General features: G+C 40.5%; 1 protein-coding gene across 2 annotated transcripts in view; it reads right to left on the bottom strand.

Annotated features, from left to right (window-relative positions):
• Positions 1-130: 130 nt before the first annotated feature.
• The window catches only part of cux1b (cut-like homeobox 1b), a 31,686-nt gene continuing 16,773 nt past the window's right edge, over positions 131-15,043 (bottom strand). Inside the window, exons 7-23 of one of the 2 annotated variants that reach the window (XM_059533663.1) lie at positions 14,633-14,709; positions 14,296-14,362; positions 11,410-11,458; positions 10,997-11,101; positions 9,369-9,557; positions 6,205-6,263; positions 6,070-6,118; positions 5,893-5,989; positions 4,700-4,827; positions 3,318-3,381; positions 3,120-3,208; positions 2,929-3,045; positions 1,822-1,905; positions 1,660-1,716; positions 484-564; positions 315-379; positions 131-225 (exon numbers count right to left, since the gene is read on the bottom strand). In XM_059533663.1, the coding sequence (XP_059389646.1) occupies positions 174-225; positions 315-379; positions 484-564; positions 1,660-1,716; positions 1,822-1,905; positions 2,929-3,045; positions 3,120-3,208; positions 3,318-3,381; positions 4,700-4,827; positions 5,893-5,989; positions 6,070-6,118; positions 6,205-6,263; positions 9,369-9,557; positions 10,997-11,101; positions 11,410-11,458; positions 14,296-14,362; positions 14,633-14,709 (1,429 nt within the window). In that variant the 3' untranslated portion in view covers positions 131-173. Of the gene's footprint in view, positions 226-314; positions 380-483; positions 565-1,659; positions 1,717-1,821; positions 1,906-2,928; positions 3,046-3,119; positions 3,209-3,317; positions 3,382-4,699; positions 4,828-5,892; positions 5,990-6,069; positions 6,119-6,204; positions 6,264-9,368; positions 9,561-10,996; positions 11,102-11,409; positions 11,459-14,295; positions 14,363-14,632; positions 14,710-15,043 lie in introns of both variants that reach the window. The other variant, XM_059533662.1, reaches the window with a different exon arrangement.

The following is a 15,043-nucleotide window of genomic DNA, read 5'->3' as shown; positions in this document are numbered from 1 at the left end:
TTGGACAGAACATCTCATTATGTAATTGAACAGCATCAAGCCTTTAAACCTCCCGTCAATGTAATATTTAACCCAATACATTCCCTAACTAACCTGGCCCCAGTCCCAGTAACTCAATGACAATCTACACAATATGATTGAAGTGAACAGCTCTCTCTAGTGGACAGAAGCTGCTACTGCCACGTGTCTCCATCCTCGTGGAAACGGTGCAGGTGGTCGGAGTATCTGTGGGACGAAAGAGAAGAGGAAGTGTGAATCAGAAACACACATGGTGCATGTGAACAAAACCAGAAACTCAGAGTAAAAACACTCACTTCTTTGCACAAAATGCAGCACAGTCCCGACCAATACTCTCACTCCAGGCGACTTTATACAGCACCTGATCACACACACACACACACACACACACACAGTCACAACAGCTCAGCGGATCAGAAGAGGTCAACATGAAGCAGGGTTTAAACTGAGGCTCAAGTCCCTCACCAGGAAGACGAGGCAGTGCAGCATCAGCGTGTAGAAGAACGCCACAGTTCTGGCCGTCTTATTGGACAGGATCACACGACCCTGACACACACACACAGCATCAGCACAGACAGTGATGGGGAGGGACACAACAAAACATCCGGAGTCACTGGGGGATTCATAACCTTAACACAGTTCACTCCCCCTCAGGCCTGAGTCAGTCTCTTCATCAGATCTGGAGAAATGTAGCACTGCATCAGTGTCTCATCAGTGGATGCTCTACAGTGAATGGGTGCCGTCAGAATGAGAGTCCAAACAGCTGATAAAAACATCACAATAATCCACAGCACTCCAGTTAAACAGGTAATGACCTGAGAAGCCAAAGGCTGTAAGTTTGTAAGAAATAAATCCATTGTGACATTTTTATGATTATGACATCATTAGGATATAACTTGTGGATTATTGTGATGTTTTTATCAGCTGTTTGGACTCTCGTTCTGACGGCACCCATTCACTGCACAATGTTTCCATCACCCTGCTTTTATGCACATTTTGTAGTATTGCATCAGAATCTAGTGATGGAAACGCTGAGTTTTTACGCTTGCTTGAGGTGCTAGGGTTAATGTGAATAATGAGAGATAGAAATGCATTTTGTGAATATACTCCCCCCAAGAGCATCAAAAAAGTGATGCTATGGGACGGTAAATCCGGACTAACCAGTGGACCGATCTCAGTCCACAGCATCTGAAATGTTGTTATGGTCGTTCAGAAATGCCTGAGGAAAGTCTCAGAAAGTCTCCCAGAACTGATAAACGACTGCGTTCCCAAACAGCAGCATCCATCCCCGAAAACAATAACCGCATTCATTGTGTTTCGTCTGTTCGTTCTTATTAGTAACTCATTTCATATGTAATTTATTATACATGAAAATGATTATATTCAGTAGCTTCTCCTACTATTCTTAGTGACGTATAATGCCAGTTTATCAGGAAGTGACGATTTTGTTCTCTTTGACTTGTTTGTGCAATATTACAATTTTGTGTTAAATTCGCAACTTTGGATGGAAACCACGACTTCTGATGCAATGCTACATTACTCCAAATCTGAAGAAATAAACTCCTGATGAGCTGAGGGGGAGCACACTTTAAATGAAAGAACACTGATTGACGTGTGTGTGTGTGTGTGAAGATCACACACCAGGCTGAGCGTGGCCTTGTCCCACGGGCTGAGGCTCTGATATCTCCGCTGACGCTCCTGAAGAGAAAACCACATCATAAACACATCACTACTGAACCATCCTGAACCAACAAAACCAGCAAACAATTCCAAAATCACATTTGATTATGTTCACATCTTCACCTTTTTGCTGAAGGAGGCGAAGGGGTCGAGTCTCTCCTCGTACTGAGACGAGTAACGCATCACTGTATCATCACTGTCTCCAGCCTAACACACACACACACACACACACAACAGTCTTTAGTCATCTACTGTATTAGGACCTACAGTCTCATTCTGATCTGAACATCACTGATGTTTGAGATCTTACTACACATATTCAGACCATCAACATTCATGGCTCATTTCATCTATGATTATACCATAATTGTTGTTTTAAACTGAATGTGTCATTTACTTTGCAAAAAAAAAAAAAAAAAAAAAAACTGAACAAACACATGAGCCAAGTAGAAAGCAGTTAGAATGACCCTGAAATTATTCATGATGTGAATTTTGCCCCTGTATGACGTTCTGTCTTATATTTCTGTATGGTACAGTGGAGCAATATCATAAAAGCAAGAGTGTTTTTTTGCTCTTCATATATCAGCATGATATAAATTGATTTTAAACAACAGTTCAATGAACAGGTTAATATTAAATGAGCTGCATTTTAGACACAATATTGTCAATTTCACCAAAGAAAATAATTCCAGACAAATCCAGGTTGTGAACCATTGTGTTTCTCTGAGGGGTTTAATTTCTGAATGAATAGAGTTTATTTTTTATTTTTAATGAATCAGGTAAGTCAGTGGTTCAATGACTCGTTCATAAAGTTCCCGAATGAATCTGAATCATTTTAATGAATGACTCATACTGACATACTGCCAGCTACTGGAGATTTTAGTATCATATTTGAAGCATTCTTTAATAAATAAATAAATATTTTCTATTTATTCATGTTATTTTTTGTCTCACAGCATTATTCATGTAATTGTAAGTGCAGACTAAACGCCTTCATGCCAGCTCTGAGCTGCATGAATCAGTGAATACAGGCCTAACAAAACCCCCTTCAGATGCAGCTTTTGTGCCACCTCTGCAGTGCAGGGACACATTTGGTGGATACGGATTTCATTTCTGTCTTATTCCAGGAAAATCATTGAGACTGAATTTTTTCATCAATATCGCACACCCCTGGGCACGACAGGAGGGGTTTCAGCTTAGTGATAAATGTCGACGGTCGACGTGACTTACTCTATTTGGGTAGCTCTGCAGAAACTTGATCTTCTCGTAGAGCTTGATGTTGTCGGCCCGCAGACTGTCCAGCTGGCTCTGAAGACTCTGTAAGGTCTGCTGTAGGGAGCTGTTCGCCTGACGGACACAAACAACACCACATTCAGCCGCTCTTCCTCGGAGCAGGACTCATTACTGTCAAGTGCACTCACGGCCTCCAGCTCTTGGTTACGAGAGCGAAACCTCTCCCTCTGACTGGAGATGATGGACAGCATAGAGTCCATCTGAGCCGGAGGAAGATCTGTGGAGGAGAGCACACACACACACACACACACACACACACACACACACAGCTGTAGGAGCATCTCATGACTCGTCTGTATGCATCTCTCATGAGATCTTTAGTTTACCTGTGAACAGAGCAGTGGCCTCTTTAATGGGCTCCGGGACGATCACTGTGCTGCTGTCTGCACCCTAGACGACAGAGAATCACACATTATTGTGATGTGTGTCCAGGTGTGTAACGGTGTCTTGTGTCATCTGGATGTGTTCAGTAGTCAGTCCGTGTGGATCAGATTCACACACAGTTTTTCACTCCTCCTACAAAGTGTGCATTAACATGCTTCACACTCAGATCAAGTTACTAAATGTCTTTTCAGTGTTTGACTTCATTCTTCAGAAAAAAATAACCTGGTCGCCGTTCAGGACTTCAGCAGGAAGTCAGTGATTTTGGTTATATCACTTAGTACACTACCATTAAAAAGTCTGAAGTCACTAGTATTTTTTATGTTTTTAAAAGTCTCTTTAATTTGCTCAAAATTACAGTAAAAAACAGTAATATTGTGAAATATTAGTACAGTTTCTATGTGAATCTGTGTTAAAGTGTAATTTATTTCTGTGATGCTCCACTGTATTTTCAGCATCATTCCTCCAGTCTTCAGTGTCACATGATCTTCAGAAATCATGAAAATATGATGATTTACTGCTCAAGAAACATTTCTGATTATTATTAATGTTGAACACAGTTGTGCTGCACAATATTTCTGTGGAAATATCAAAGGAACATCTTGAAATAGAAATCTTTTGAAACACTATGAATGAAGTTTTTATATTTATTTTTTATTTTAATGTTCCTAGAGGTTCACTTATAATGTTAACCAAGCTTTTTGCATATATATATGTATATATATATACACACACACCGTATTTTCCGGACTATAAGTCACACTTTTTTTCATAGTTTGGCTGGTCCTGCGACTTATAGTCAGGTGCGACTTATTTATCAAAATTAATTTGACATGAACCGAGAGAAATGAACTAAGAGAAAACATTACCGTCTTCAGCCGTGAGAGGGCGCTCTATGCTGCTCAGTGCTCCTGTAGTCTACACTGAAGACATAGAGCGCCCTCTCGCGGCTGGAGACGGTAATGTTTTCTCTTGGTTCTTGGTTCTAAATGAATGCGACTTATAGTCCAGTGCGACTTATATATGTTTTTTCCCTCGTCATGACGTATTTTTTGACTTTAATATCTTTAAGGCAAAAGCAAAATATCTTAACTGACCCCAATGTCTGGTGTATCTATCATTTCCACATTTACTGCCAAATCAATTTCTTTGTCAGTATTTTTTTTAGGGCTGGGTAAAATGATGTTAATTTCTTAAATGAATATGGATAATTATCATGAGTTTATGTCATGATTCCCAAAAAAGAACTTATAAATGTAGATGCTTTGGGTACTGCATAAATGTGAAAGTGTTGGTCATGGTTGTAAAGCTGGTGCTGGTGTCTGACCTCAGCGTCGGGTCGTGACATCGTCTGGATGGTGCTCAGATCCTGCTCCAGTCTGAGGATCAGCTCCTTCTGTTCAGCGCTGGTCTTCACTGCTGCGGAGAACTCCAGCTGTAGAGACGCACAGCGGCCTGAGACACACACACACACACACACACACACACACACACACACACACACACACACACACACACACACACACACACACACACACACACACACACACACAGAGAGAGACACACACAAACACAGAGGCACAAAGACACACACACACACACACACACACACACAGAGAGAGAGAGAGAGAGAGAGAGAGAGACACACACACACACACACACACACACACAGCAGTAAGTATTCAGACAAATCACACGCTCTCAAAATTGTACTTTATGGGTGAACTATCCCTTTAAATGTTGATTAATAGAATTGAACGATTAAATAAAAACAGTCACACATACAGCAGACCAAAACATGATCAATGGCAGCTTAACCTCGAGAACTAACACCTGAGCTTCTGTTTACCAGATCTGATGTGCTTTACCTATCTGCATTGATCAATGTTTATATGTAAAGCCTAAATCAAATCTGTTCATCATATCAAGGGATCTGTATGGAAGATCCCATACAGTATCATCATCAGTCAGAATTGAATCATAAGCTCCTGATGATAATGTAGCTTGGCCTTTATTCACTAGCGGATGATCTCATCACTCCATCAGCTCTCTCTGGGTGAACAGATATATCAGGGGCAGAGATATCTCAGCTTGAAACAACTTCAGTTGTGTTTTAAAGTGAAAGAAAGCTTAAGTTTGGAATGAAATGTAAACAAGTATTGATATTTGTGACACCGATACTGCATCGACAGAATCGATCATCACAGGAAAATCAACATCCTAAATGTTTGTGATTTTATCATTAGTATTGCATGCAAATAAATTAATAAATGATATCAATGTTATAGCAATTCAAATAATGACATCTCTGTTAATGTGATGTCAAAGACAGAAACGTCACTTATTTCATGATCTGATCTGGTAACGTGCAGTTATTAAATATTATAAATGAATGGCTATATCACTACGTGCTGCACATGGTAGGAAACGTTGCTATCAGTTGATGTCAGACGTATCTGCTGATTTGAAAGGTATTACAGAAAGGAGTATTTGTGAGGTGTAGGTTCTAAGCACACTCACTGCTGAGCTCAGTGTTGGCGATGCGCAGAGACGCGCTCTCAGACTGCAGGCTGCGGTTCTTCTCCAGCAGCAACACTTCTAACGGTTTAGATGAATCCTGAGAGACACAGTCACATCACATCAACGGCAAGGAGCTACACACCACACCACACCAAACTAAACTAAGCTACTGTTTACCTGCGCCGTGGAGCGGTCACATGGCCCAAACTCCATCGACTTCAGGATGCTGTCAATATAAAACAGAGCCATGATGAAATAAAACAACACGATATTAAACGTGCCTCGATGGTAATATGCGGAAGCATCTCTTACCTAAGCTCTTTCTTAACCTCCTCGTAGTCTGCCTGTGTCTGCAGCTTCTCCTCCAGATGCTGGACAAATAAAAAGACCGTGATGAAGGCAAATACTGTGCAGATGGCATTCAGAAGTGGATCTGCACACTTTTTTAATCAATCCCCAGAAACAGAGCGGTTTAGAACAGGACAAAGAGCTGATTTCTGTCACTGTGCATCATCTCTGTGACTGTTAGCCAGCATGACTACTGGAAACCATTTACACCCATTGTTCAACGCACATAAACTGATCTGTGTTTGGCAGAACTGGCTGCACAAGTAAACAAGAGTCTGCAGTCTGTGAGCACAAGATGCACTTACCTACTCCATCAAATGACTGTAGCTCAACCTCTTAAATCAATTGGTTAATTGTCTCAAAAGTAATCATTCTGACTCTCTTTGAATAAATCAGTCCGAGCCACTGAATGTCATATTATCAGCTACTCCTGTGCTTTTCATAATTAAGGTCCATGAGATGCTCTTGGGTGCAGACCAGCTGTTCACATTACTGCATCTGAATTTGTGAACGGTCACAGTATGCACTGGATTTAATGAAAAAACAAACTAAAAAATATTGTACTTTTCAACTAATAAGGTAAGTTTTGCAAGTGTGCAGTACGACTAAAATACTAGTATAGTTATACAAGAAAAGGAAATATTTCAATACGGTTTGATTAATAAACGTGATTAGTTTCCACTGCTATAACATTAGCCAGGTCAACACTTTCCTACTCATTCCTTCTGCCTTTATTTGGATGAACACAGTTTATTTCTGTGCCATGTGAATACACGTGACTCGACAGGAGTGTTAATTTGTGATGATTAGGTCATAGGAGGTGTGTGCCTTCTCTCATGCAGAGCTCTTCTCTGGGTTCATTTCGTCTGTCGAGTCCTTGGAGATAAGATGTCCACGCTTTATAGTAGCAAAATAAGTTATGCCTCTGATGAAATGAGACACTGACACTGTTTTTCATGTTTAATACTGCTGCTTGCTTTTAAGGAATATTCTGAATAAAGTGCCATGTAAATACACTTGACTTCACAGGTGTGCTAATTTGCAGAGCTCATGCTATGAGCAGATGCTTTTTATCCAGGGCTTAATTTGTGCCGGAACAAGCCGGATCCGGATCCAGCACCTCCCAAATCCGATCCAGCACCTCATTTTGGCAGATCCCCCTCCTCCAGGGGCGGCGTTTCAGTATGTGCAGTGAAAAACTATCCAAAATTCATATCTCTATTATAATTCGCTATTATTATTATTTTAAATCACAGGGTTTTAGAAATATTTAACCAATGATAAGTATTTAAAGGAGCTTGTCAGTAAAACTTCATTACGCCATTGGATCCTCAAGCTCTCGCGAGACCTCGTCACTCCCCCCCCCCCCCTCCACTCAGATTGACTCGCACACACACAGCTGGAGGAGACAGATCTCCGATCATCCGCAAAGCAAGGGTAAACACATAACTGTTTGAATACAGCATTTCTTTACTCAGAAGAATTGTCTCTGTGTGTTTGAAGACTGGAGAAGTCGTTTTTTTTGCCATCTAGCCAATATAATATTGTACGTTTAAAATATCCTATGCATAAGTGCCTAATCATTTATATCATGAGATTTTGGCCAAGTGTATTAAACAGCAAAAAATAAATAAAAAATAAAAAACCCTTAACAAAATAAACGTTATACCCTAACCTGTAAAAGGTGATGATGGCATATAATGCGCTGCACTTTCCTCAGATGCGGACAAAACACAGATCTCCTCATTCGCCGGCCAAAGCCCTTGTTAACTCCATTGAGCTTGTTTTCATACAGCCTGATGTTAATTACAAGAGTCTGATACAACACCGACACTGAAGACGCAGTGTTGTTTAATTATTGATTTGTTCCCCCTAGGGGAAGTCGTGGCCTAATGGTAAGAGAGTCGGACTCCCAATCGAAAGGTTGTGGGTTTGAGTCCCGGGCCGGCAGGAATTGTGGGTGGGGGGAGTGCATGTACAGTTCTCTCTCCACCTTCAATACCACGACTGAGGTGCCCTTGAGCAAGGCATCGAACCCCCAACTGCTCCCTGGGCGCCGCAGCATAAATGGCTGCCCACTGCTCCGGGTGTGTGCTCACAGTGTGTGTGTGTGTGTGTTCACTGCTCTGTGTGTGTGCATTTTTTGGATGGGTTAAATGCAGAGCACAAATTCTGAGTATGGGTCACCATACTTGGCTGAATGTCACATCACTTTCACTTTCACTATCCTTTCTTTCCCCCTTGTATTTTAGTAGTGAGCTATGAAACTGTTTTATTTGTCAACACCCATCAGACGTCATATTGTTTGTATTTGGTTGCTTAAACTCAACAAACTACGGAAAATAACTTATATAGACTAATACTCGCGAGGCGGCTTTATACGCGCGAGCTTTGGATGTGACTGTGAGGGCACTTAATACAGCCTTTGTGAGTACCATTTGGCTCAAAATTCTTAAGGTTTGCGAATTATTATACATTTTTGTGACAATGCAACAATGACCCGATTAGTCAAGTGACCGTTCTGTCAGCTGTCCCGATGCGAGTGAGTCTTGTATCGCAGCGTGCAGGTCACTGATGCGCTGATGAGAGAGGTCATGGATTCAAATGACTGATTTAATCTTAGACTTTGTGTGGATTTATTTTATTATTCAAACCTACAAGCTATGTTGAATAAATGCAGGAATTTTCCTCATTCTAAACGCTGCGAGATTTATTAAAACCATGCGACACATAGTCCCCCTCAGAAAAGTTTTCAGGCCTGGAAATTGTTATTTTAAAATCGCATGGCATTTCCATGTTATTCATGACCTTACAGACCCGATAAAAGCAACTGATGCACGCTTGTGATCACTTCAACTGGTCCAGCAATGTGATAGCGTGAGTGCTCTGTTACCTCTCCCTTCTGTAATTGCGTGCCGGATCTGTTGCCCCGCTTTGTTCCGGTACCTCGCAATTTACAAATGAAGCACTGATTTTATCTAAACAAATGCTTGCTGTGCTCTCCATTTTTGTTGTGCAGCACATATTTACGTATTCATATTAAATTCAAGTGGGTGGCGTTGGGCTGTTTGATAACAGTAGACCACTGCTCGTGTTTGGAGTGCATCGGTTTGAGTGAGGTGGTGCACCTGGAGCGTGGCGGTCTGGCTCTTGAGCTGCTGCTGTAGCTGGCTGATCTGAGCGGCTGAGCTCTCTCTGAGCATGGAGAGGCTGGCCTGCAGTCTCTGGACGTCCTCCACCAGCTGGAGCATCTCACGCTCCTTCGCACTGAGCTCCGCCTCCAGACTCGAGCGTGGCACCAGATCAGCACCCTCATCCTGCTCAACACACACACACAGAGACAGAGACACAAGACACACACACACACACAGAGACAGAGACACAAGACACACACACACACACAGAGACAGAGACACAAGACACACACACACACACACACACACACACACACAGAGAGACACAAGACACACACACACACACACACACAGAGACAGAGACACAAGACACACACAGAGACACAAGACACACACACACACACACACACACACACACAGAGAGACACAAGACACACACACACACACACACACACACACACAGAGACAGAGACACAAGACACACACAGAGACACAAGACACACACACACACACACACACACACAGAGACACAAGACACACACAAGACACACACACACACACACACACACACACACAGAGAGACACAAGACACACACACACACACACACACAGAGTATAATATTTGGTTTGTTGAGCTTAACCTGCCAAATAAACACAAAATTATGTGAAAATATCCGTCCTGGCGAGTGTCCTTGTGAACAGTGGGTTTGTCTAAAGAACATTTTATAGGGCCTATTATCGTTTAAAAATGGACCCTATACAAAAAAAAAGAAAGGGTTTAAAATACAGGCCTGTGGATCTTAATTTCTTTTTATAAGTTCACCATTTGTAAACTGTTGTTTACTGTTAATGTTTTAGGAATATCAATAGCATTTGTATTAAAAGTGTATTCAAGGAACGTAGTCCAAAAACAAAAACGAGAATCGAATTGAATCGAGAGCTTGTGAATCGAAATCGAACTGAATTGATACTATAGTTATAAGAGTCAATTTTTTTTTTTAAAATTGAGATTTAAACATTAAGATTTATAAGCTGAATAAATGAGCTTTGCATTGTTGTGTGGTTTGTTAGGATCAGACAGTATTTGTCTGAGATACAACTGTTTGAAAATCTGGAATCTGAGGGAGCACAAAAATCCAAATCAAGAGAAATTCACCTTTAAAGATTACCAAATGATGTTCTTAATGCATATTACTAATCAAATTTGAAGCTTTGATATATTTATGGTAGGAAATTTACAGAATATGTTCATAAATCATGATCTTTACTTAATATCCTAATGATCTGTGGCATGAAAGATAATGGATCATTTTGACCCACACAGTGTATGGTTGTCTATTGCCACAGAGACTTCAGACACATTTATTTGTTCTACTCTACTGAATTGTAGCATTGTTTGTCATTTCTTTCTTAACTCTTATTATATTACTAACTGTCCACAATTAGATTAGCAAGTATTACTATCATTATTATTTATTTGCTGTTTTTGACGGTTGTCTACAGTGTTGTCTTAAAAATCCAGTTTACTTTGAGGACTCTAAACTGTGTTTTCATGTTAACAGCAGTGTTTATGTGATAATATGGGTGGTTTATCCAGACCACCAGCAGTGGAGAGCTGGTACCGTGTACGGCGTGGAGTCTCTCCGTGTGGGAGCATGTGTTGATCTGTTGACTGAAGAGAGCTGCTCTCTCAGAGCGTCCACGTCCCTCTCAGCAGCTTCGGCTTTCTGCAGGAGAAACATCATCATCATCATCATCATCATCATTCACTCAGCCTTACAGCATTCCAAACACACACAACTTCGGTTCATCTTTGAAACACCAACAAAAGAAACTCAGAAGTTTCTGTCCTTCCACTGAAGTCTACACAAGCAACATTTCTAAGTGTTCGGAATAACATGACGGTGAGTAAATGATGACAACTAACTAACCCCTTCAACAATCTTTTTAACATTTGAACAAATCATGTATTATTTTCAATATAAAGATGCATAATCATGATGACAAGGATTTGATAACAGGATTGAATCTGTACCTGATTGGCTCGCTCCAGATCTGTCATCACCATGTCAATCTCATCAGCCCTGAGAACAGAATAAAGTCACCATTATCTCTCTTTTAAAACTTGTGAACAAATGCAGAGATGACTTGCATGTGCTTCAACGCTCATGTGAGCATGCGTTCACACTGTATTAATGTAGCACACTCTTAGCACATCTGTTAACACATGATGGATAAGTTATTTAGAAGTGGCCAAATCAGCTGCAGATTCATCGAAAGTATATTGTGCACTATTTAACCATTGGTTAACAGCATTTGACAGCATTAACAACCCAAGCACTTTGACTGGGAGAATAAAAGTTATCTTCATGGTTAACTTCAACTGCGTTCATTATTTCGTCCATGCTTTCCCAATTTTTTTCTGATAGGCTGATTTGGCGCTCCAAAAAATATTCCTCATCAAGGTTGAAAACGGTTGTACTGCTGACTATTTGTGAAACTGAATGCATTGTTCTTTATTATTTGATGAATAGAAAGGAAAGCATTTATTTGAAACAAGGTCAATGCCTTCACCATTTTTTTAATCACTTTTAAGTGTTCTTGCTAAATAAAAGTATAAAAAAAACATTAAGTAAATCTCTGAAGGGCAGTGTACTATAGAGGGATTATTTGGTCAGATTATAAACTAAAAGTCTAAAACTAAAAGTCTTAAACCAAAACTAAAAATCTAAATTTGAAACTTAAAGTCCAAGTAGAAAATTAATTTGGTATTTAGGATTGGGCATTTGGTCATTTAGCCATTTAAGATTGAGGATTGGGGATTCGGGGATTGAGGATTGAGGAGTGTATGCAAATTAGGAGGCGTGGCCCAAATACTGGAGGCTGGGTTTGACATGGCTGGTGCGCAGAGGCACCTTATGGACAGCAGAGGGAGCTCCCAGTGCTAAGGAGCACACTGTAATGAAAGTAATGTAATTGTAATGTAATTCTGTTTCTGTAATGAAACAGAGTGAGTGAGCGGCTTGAGCGAGGACTGTGTGATAACTTCAACTTAATGACAGCTTTGTAACATTTGTGGCCTCAAACACAAAGTCACCAGTGAAAGGAGTGCTATCGGTCTGACGACGAGAAAGCAGCAGACAGTGCAGCAGGTAAGATGCTAACATTAGCTACTACTTATATAAGCTGATATTGCTTACATGCTTTAGTAGGGTATTATTATATTGGCACATGCTGTTTTGTTTTTTAAACTGTGGTTAACCCCTCTGACATTAGTAGATACACTCCTTTCACATTGCCACTAGATGGTCTTGTGTCTGTTTTTTTTTTTTTTTTTTTTTGCTATATAGCCTGTATATATCTGTATATATATTATAAAGATTGTGAGAGAAAAGAAATTAGGCTTGTTCAACCGATCCGTTTATGACATCAAAGTACTGCGAGAGCGATTCAAAAGCATAAGGAGCATCTACTTTCTTTGATGTATATATACACTCACCTAAAGGATTATTAGGAACACCTGTTCAATTTCTCATTAATGCGATTATCTAATCAACCAATCACATGGCAGTTGCTTCAATGGATTTAGGAGTGTGGTCCTGGTCAAGACAATCTCCTGAACTCCAAACTGAATGTCAGAATGGGAAAGAAAGGTGATTTAAGCAATTCTGAGCGTGGCAGAATTGCTTTAGTTGGTGCCAGACGGGCCGGTCTGAGTATTTCACAATCTGCTCAGTTACTGGGATTTTCACACACAACCATTTCTAGCGTTTACAAAGAATGGTGTGAAAAGGGAAAAACATCCTGTGGGCGAAAATGCCTTGTTGATGCTAGAGGTCAGAGGAGAATGGGCGTGTTGTGGCTTCACAAATGCTTTGCTGCATACCTTGGTTGTAACAAGTGGTTATTTCAGTCAAAGTTGTTCTTCTATCATCTTGAATCAGTCGGCCCATTCTCCTCTGACCTCTAGCATCAACAAGGCATTTTCGCCCACAGGACTGCCGCATACTGGATGTTTTTCCCTTTTCACACCATTCTTTGTAAACCCTAGAAATGGTTGAGCGTGAAAATCCGGTTCAAGCGCCGGTTCAAGTCGAACAAGCCTAATTTCTTTTCTCTCACAATCTTTATAAATATATATATAGGCTATATAGCAAAAAAAAAAACAGACACAAGACCATCTAGTGGCAATGTGAAAGGAGTGTATCTACTAATGTCAGAGGGGTTAGCCGCAGTTTAAAAAACAAAACAGCATGTGCCAATATAATAATACCCTACTAAAGCATGTAAGCAATATCAGCTTATATAAGTAGTAGCTAATGTTAGCGTCTTACCTGCTGCACTGTCTGCTGCTTTCTCGTCGTCAGACCGATAGCACTCCTTTCACTGGTGACTTTGTGTTTGAGGCCACAAATGTTACAAAGCTGTCATTAAGTTGAAGTTATCACACAGTCCTCGCTCAAGCCGCTCACTCGCTCTGTTTCATTACAGAAACAGAATTACATTACAATTACATTACTTTCATTACAGTGTGCTCCTTAGCACTGGGAGCTCCCTCTGCTGTCCATAAGGTGCCTCTGCGCACCAGCCATGTCAAACCCAGCCTCCAGTATTTGGGCCACGCCTCCTAATTTGCATACACTCCTCAATCCTCAATCCCCGAATCCCCAATCCTCAATCTTAAATGGCTAAATGACCAAATGCCCAATCCTAAATACCAAATTAATTTTCTACTTGGACTTTAAGTTTCAAATTTAGATTTTTAGTTTTGGTTTAAAACTTTAAGTTTTAGACTTTTAGTTTATAATCTGACCAAATAATCCCTCTATAGTGTACAACGTAAGTCGATAATCAGAAGCTAGTTGAACATGAAAGAGTTATATAAACGTGAATGACGATCCTCATACTCAAACACACTCACTTTGCAGTCGACTCTTCATCATACTTGGTTTTCAGGTCAAAAAGCTCCGTCTGAGTTCGCTCAAGTGCTGCAAAGACACACAACAACATATAATGATCAATATTACAATATAACATATATAACATAACTTCCAGCACACAAACACACACTCCTGTTCATCAGTTCATGGAGGAATGAGTAAAACTCATTTTATGATGTCCTTCACACACACTGAATGATGGAACTGAATCTCATCAGGACGAGAGAAACACATGGAGACACCCATCTGACTGCTGCAGCATCAGAAACATATAAAAGGAACCAAATGAATTAAAACAGACGTGAGAGCAGCTAGTACCTGTCTGCAGGGTCTGGGCTCTCAGTTCAGCTTCCTGTCGTTTACCAACCAAAGACTCATGCGACTCCTGCAACTTCCTGTCAGAACAGATGAGAGACACTTGACTCACCGAGACTGATAACTGCTTTAGACCGGTCCATCTCTGATGATGGTGCTGATGTAGTGTACAATAGGTGAATTACTGTTAATCAACTGCTCTGTGAGTTTGATCAGGGTTGAAAATGTAATATTTAAAGACCTTCAGCATTACAAATGAATGATGTGGACAATTACAACAACCTGCTAAAAATGCACGATATGAAGTGGCAGAACAGAACTCAGAAGTTAATGGCATGTCTAAAGCTTCAATGGCAGTTAAAGTGACATGTAACGTGACCGCTCATGATTTAGACATCTAAACTGTGGATTTTA

This window comes from Carassius carassius, chromosome 41 (genome assembly GCF_963082965.1).
Source record: "Carassius carassius chromosome 41, fCarCar2.1, whole genome shotgun sequence".
Taxonomy (NCBI): domain Eukaryota; kingdom Metazoa; phylum Chordata; class Actinopteri; order Cypriniformes; family Cyprinidae; genus Carassius; species Carassius carassius.
Note: the sequence above shows the minus strand (reverse complement) of the source record. Positions and strands in the feature narration are given on the sequence as shown.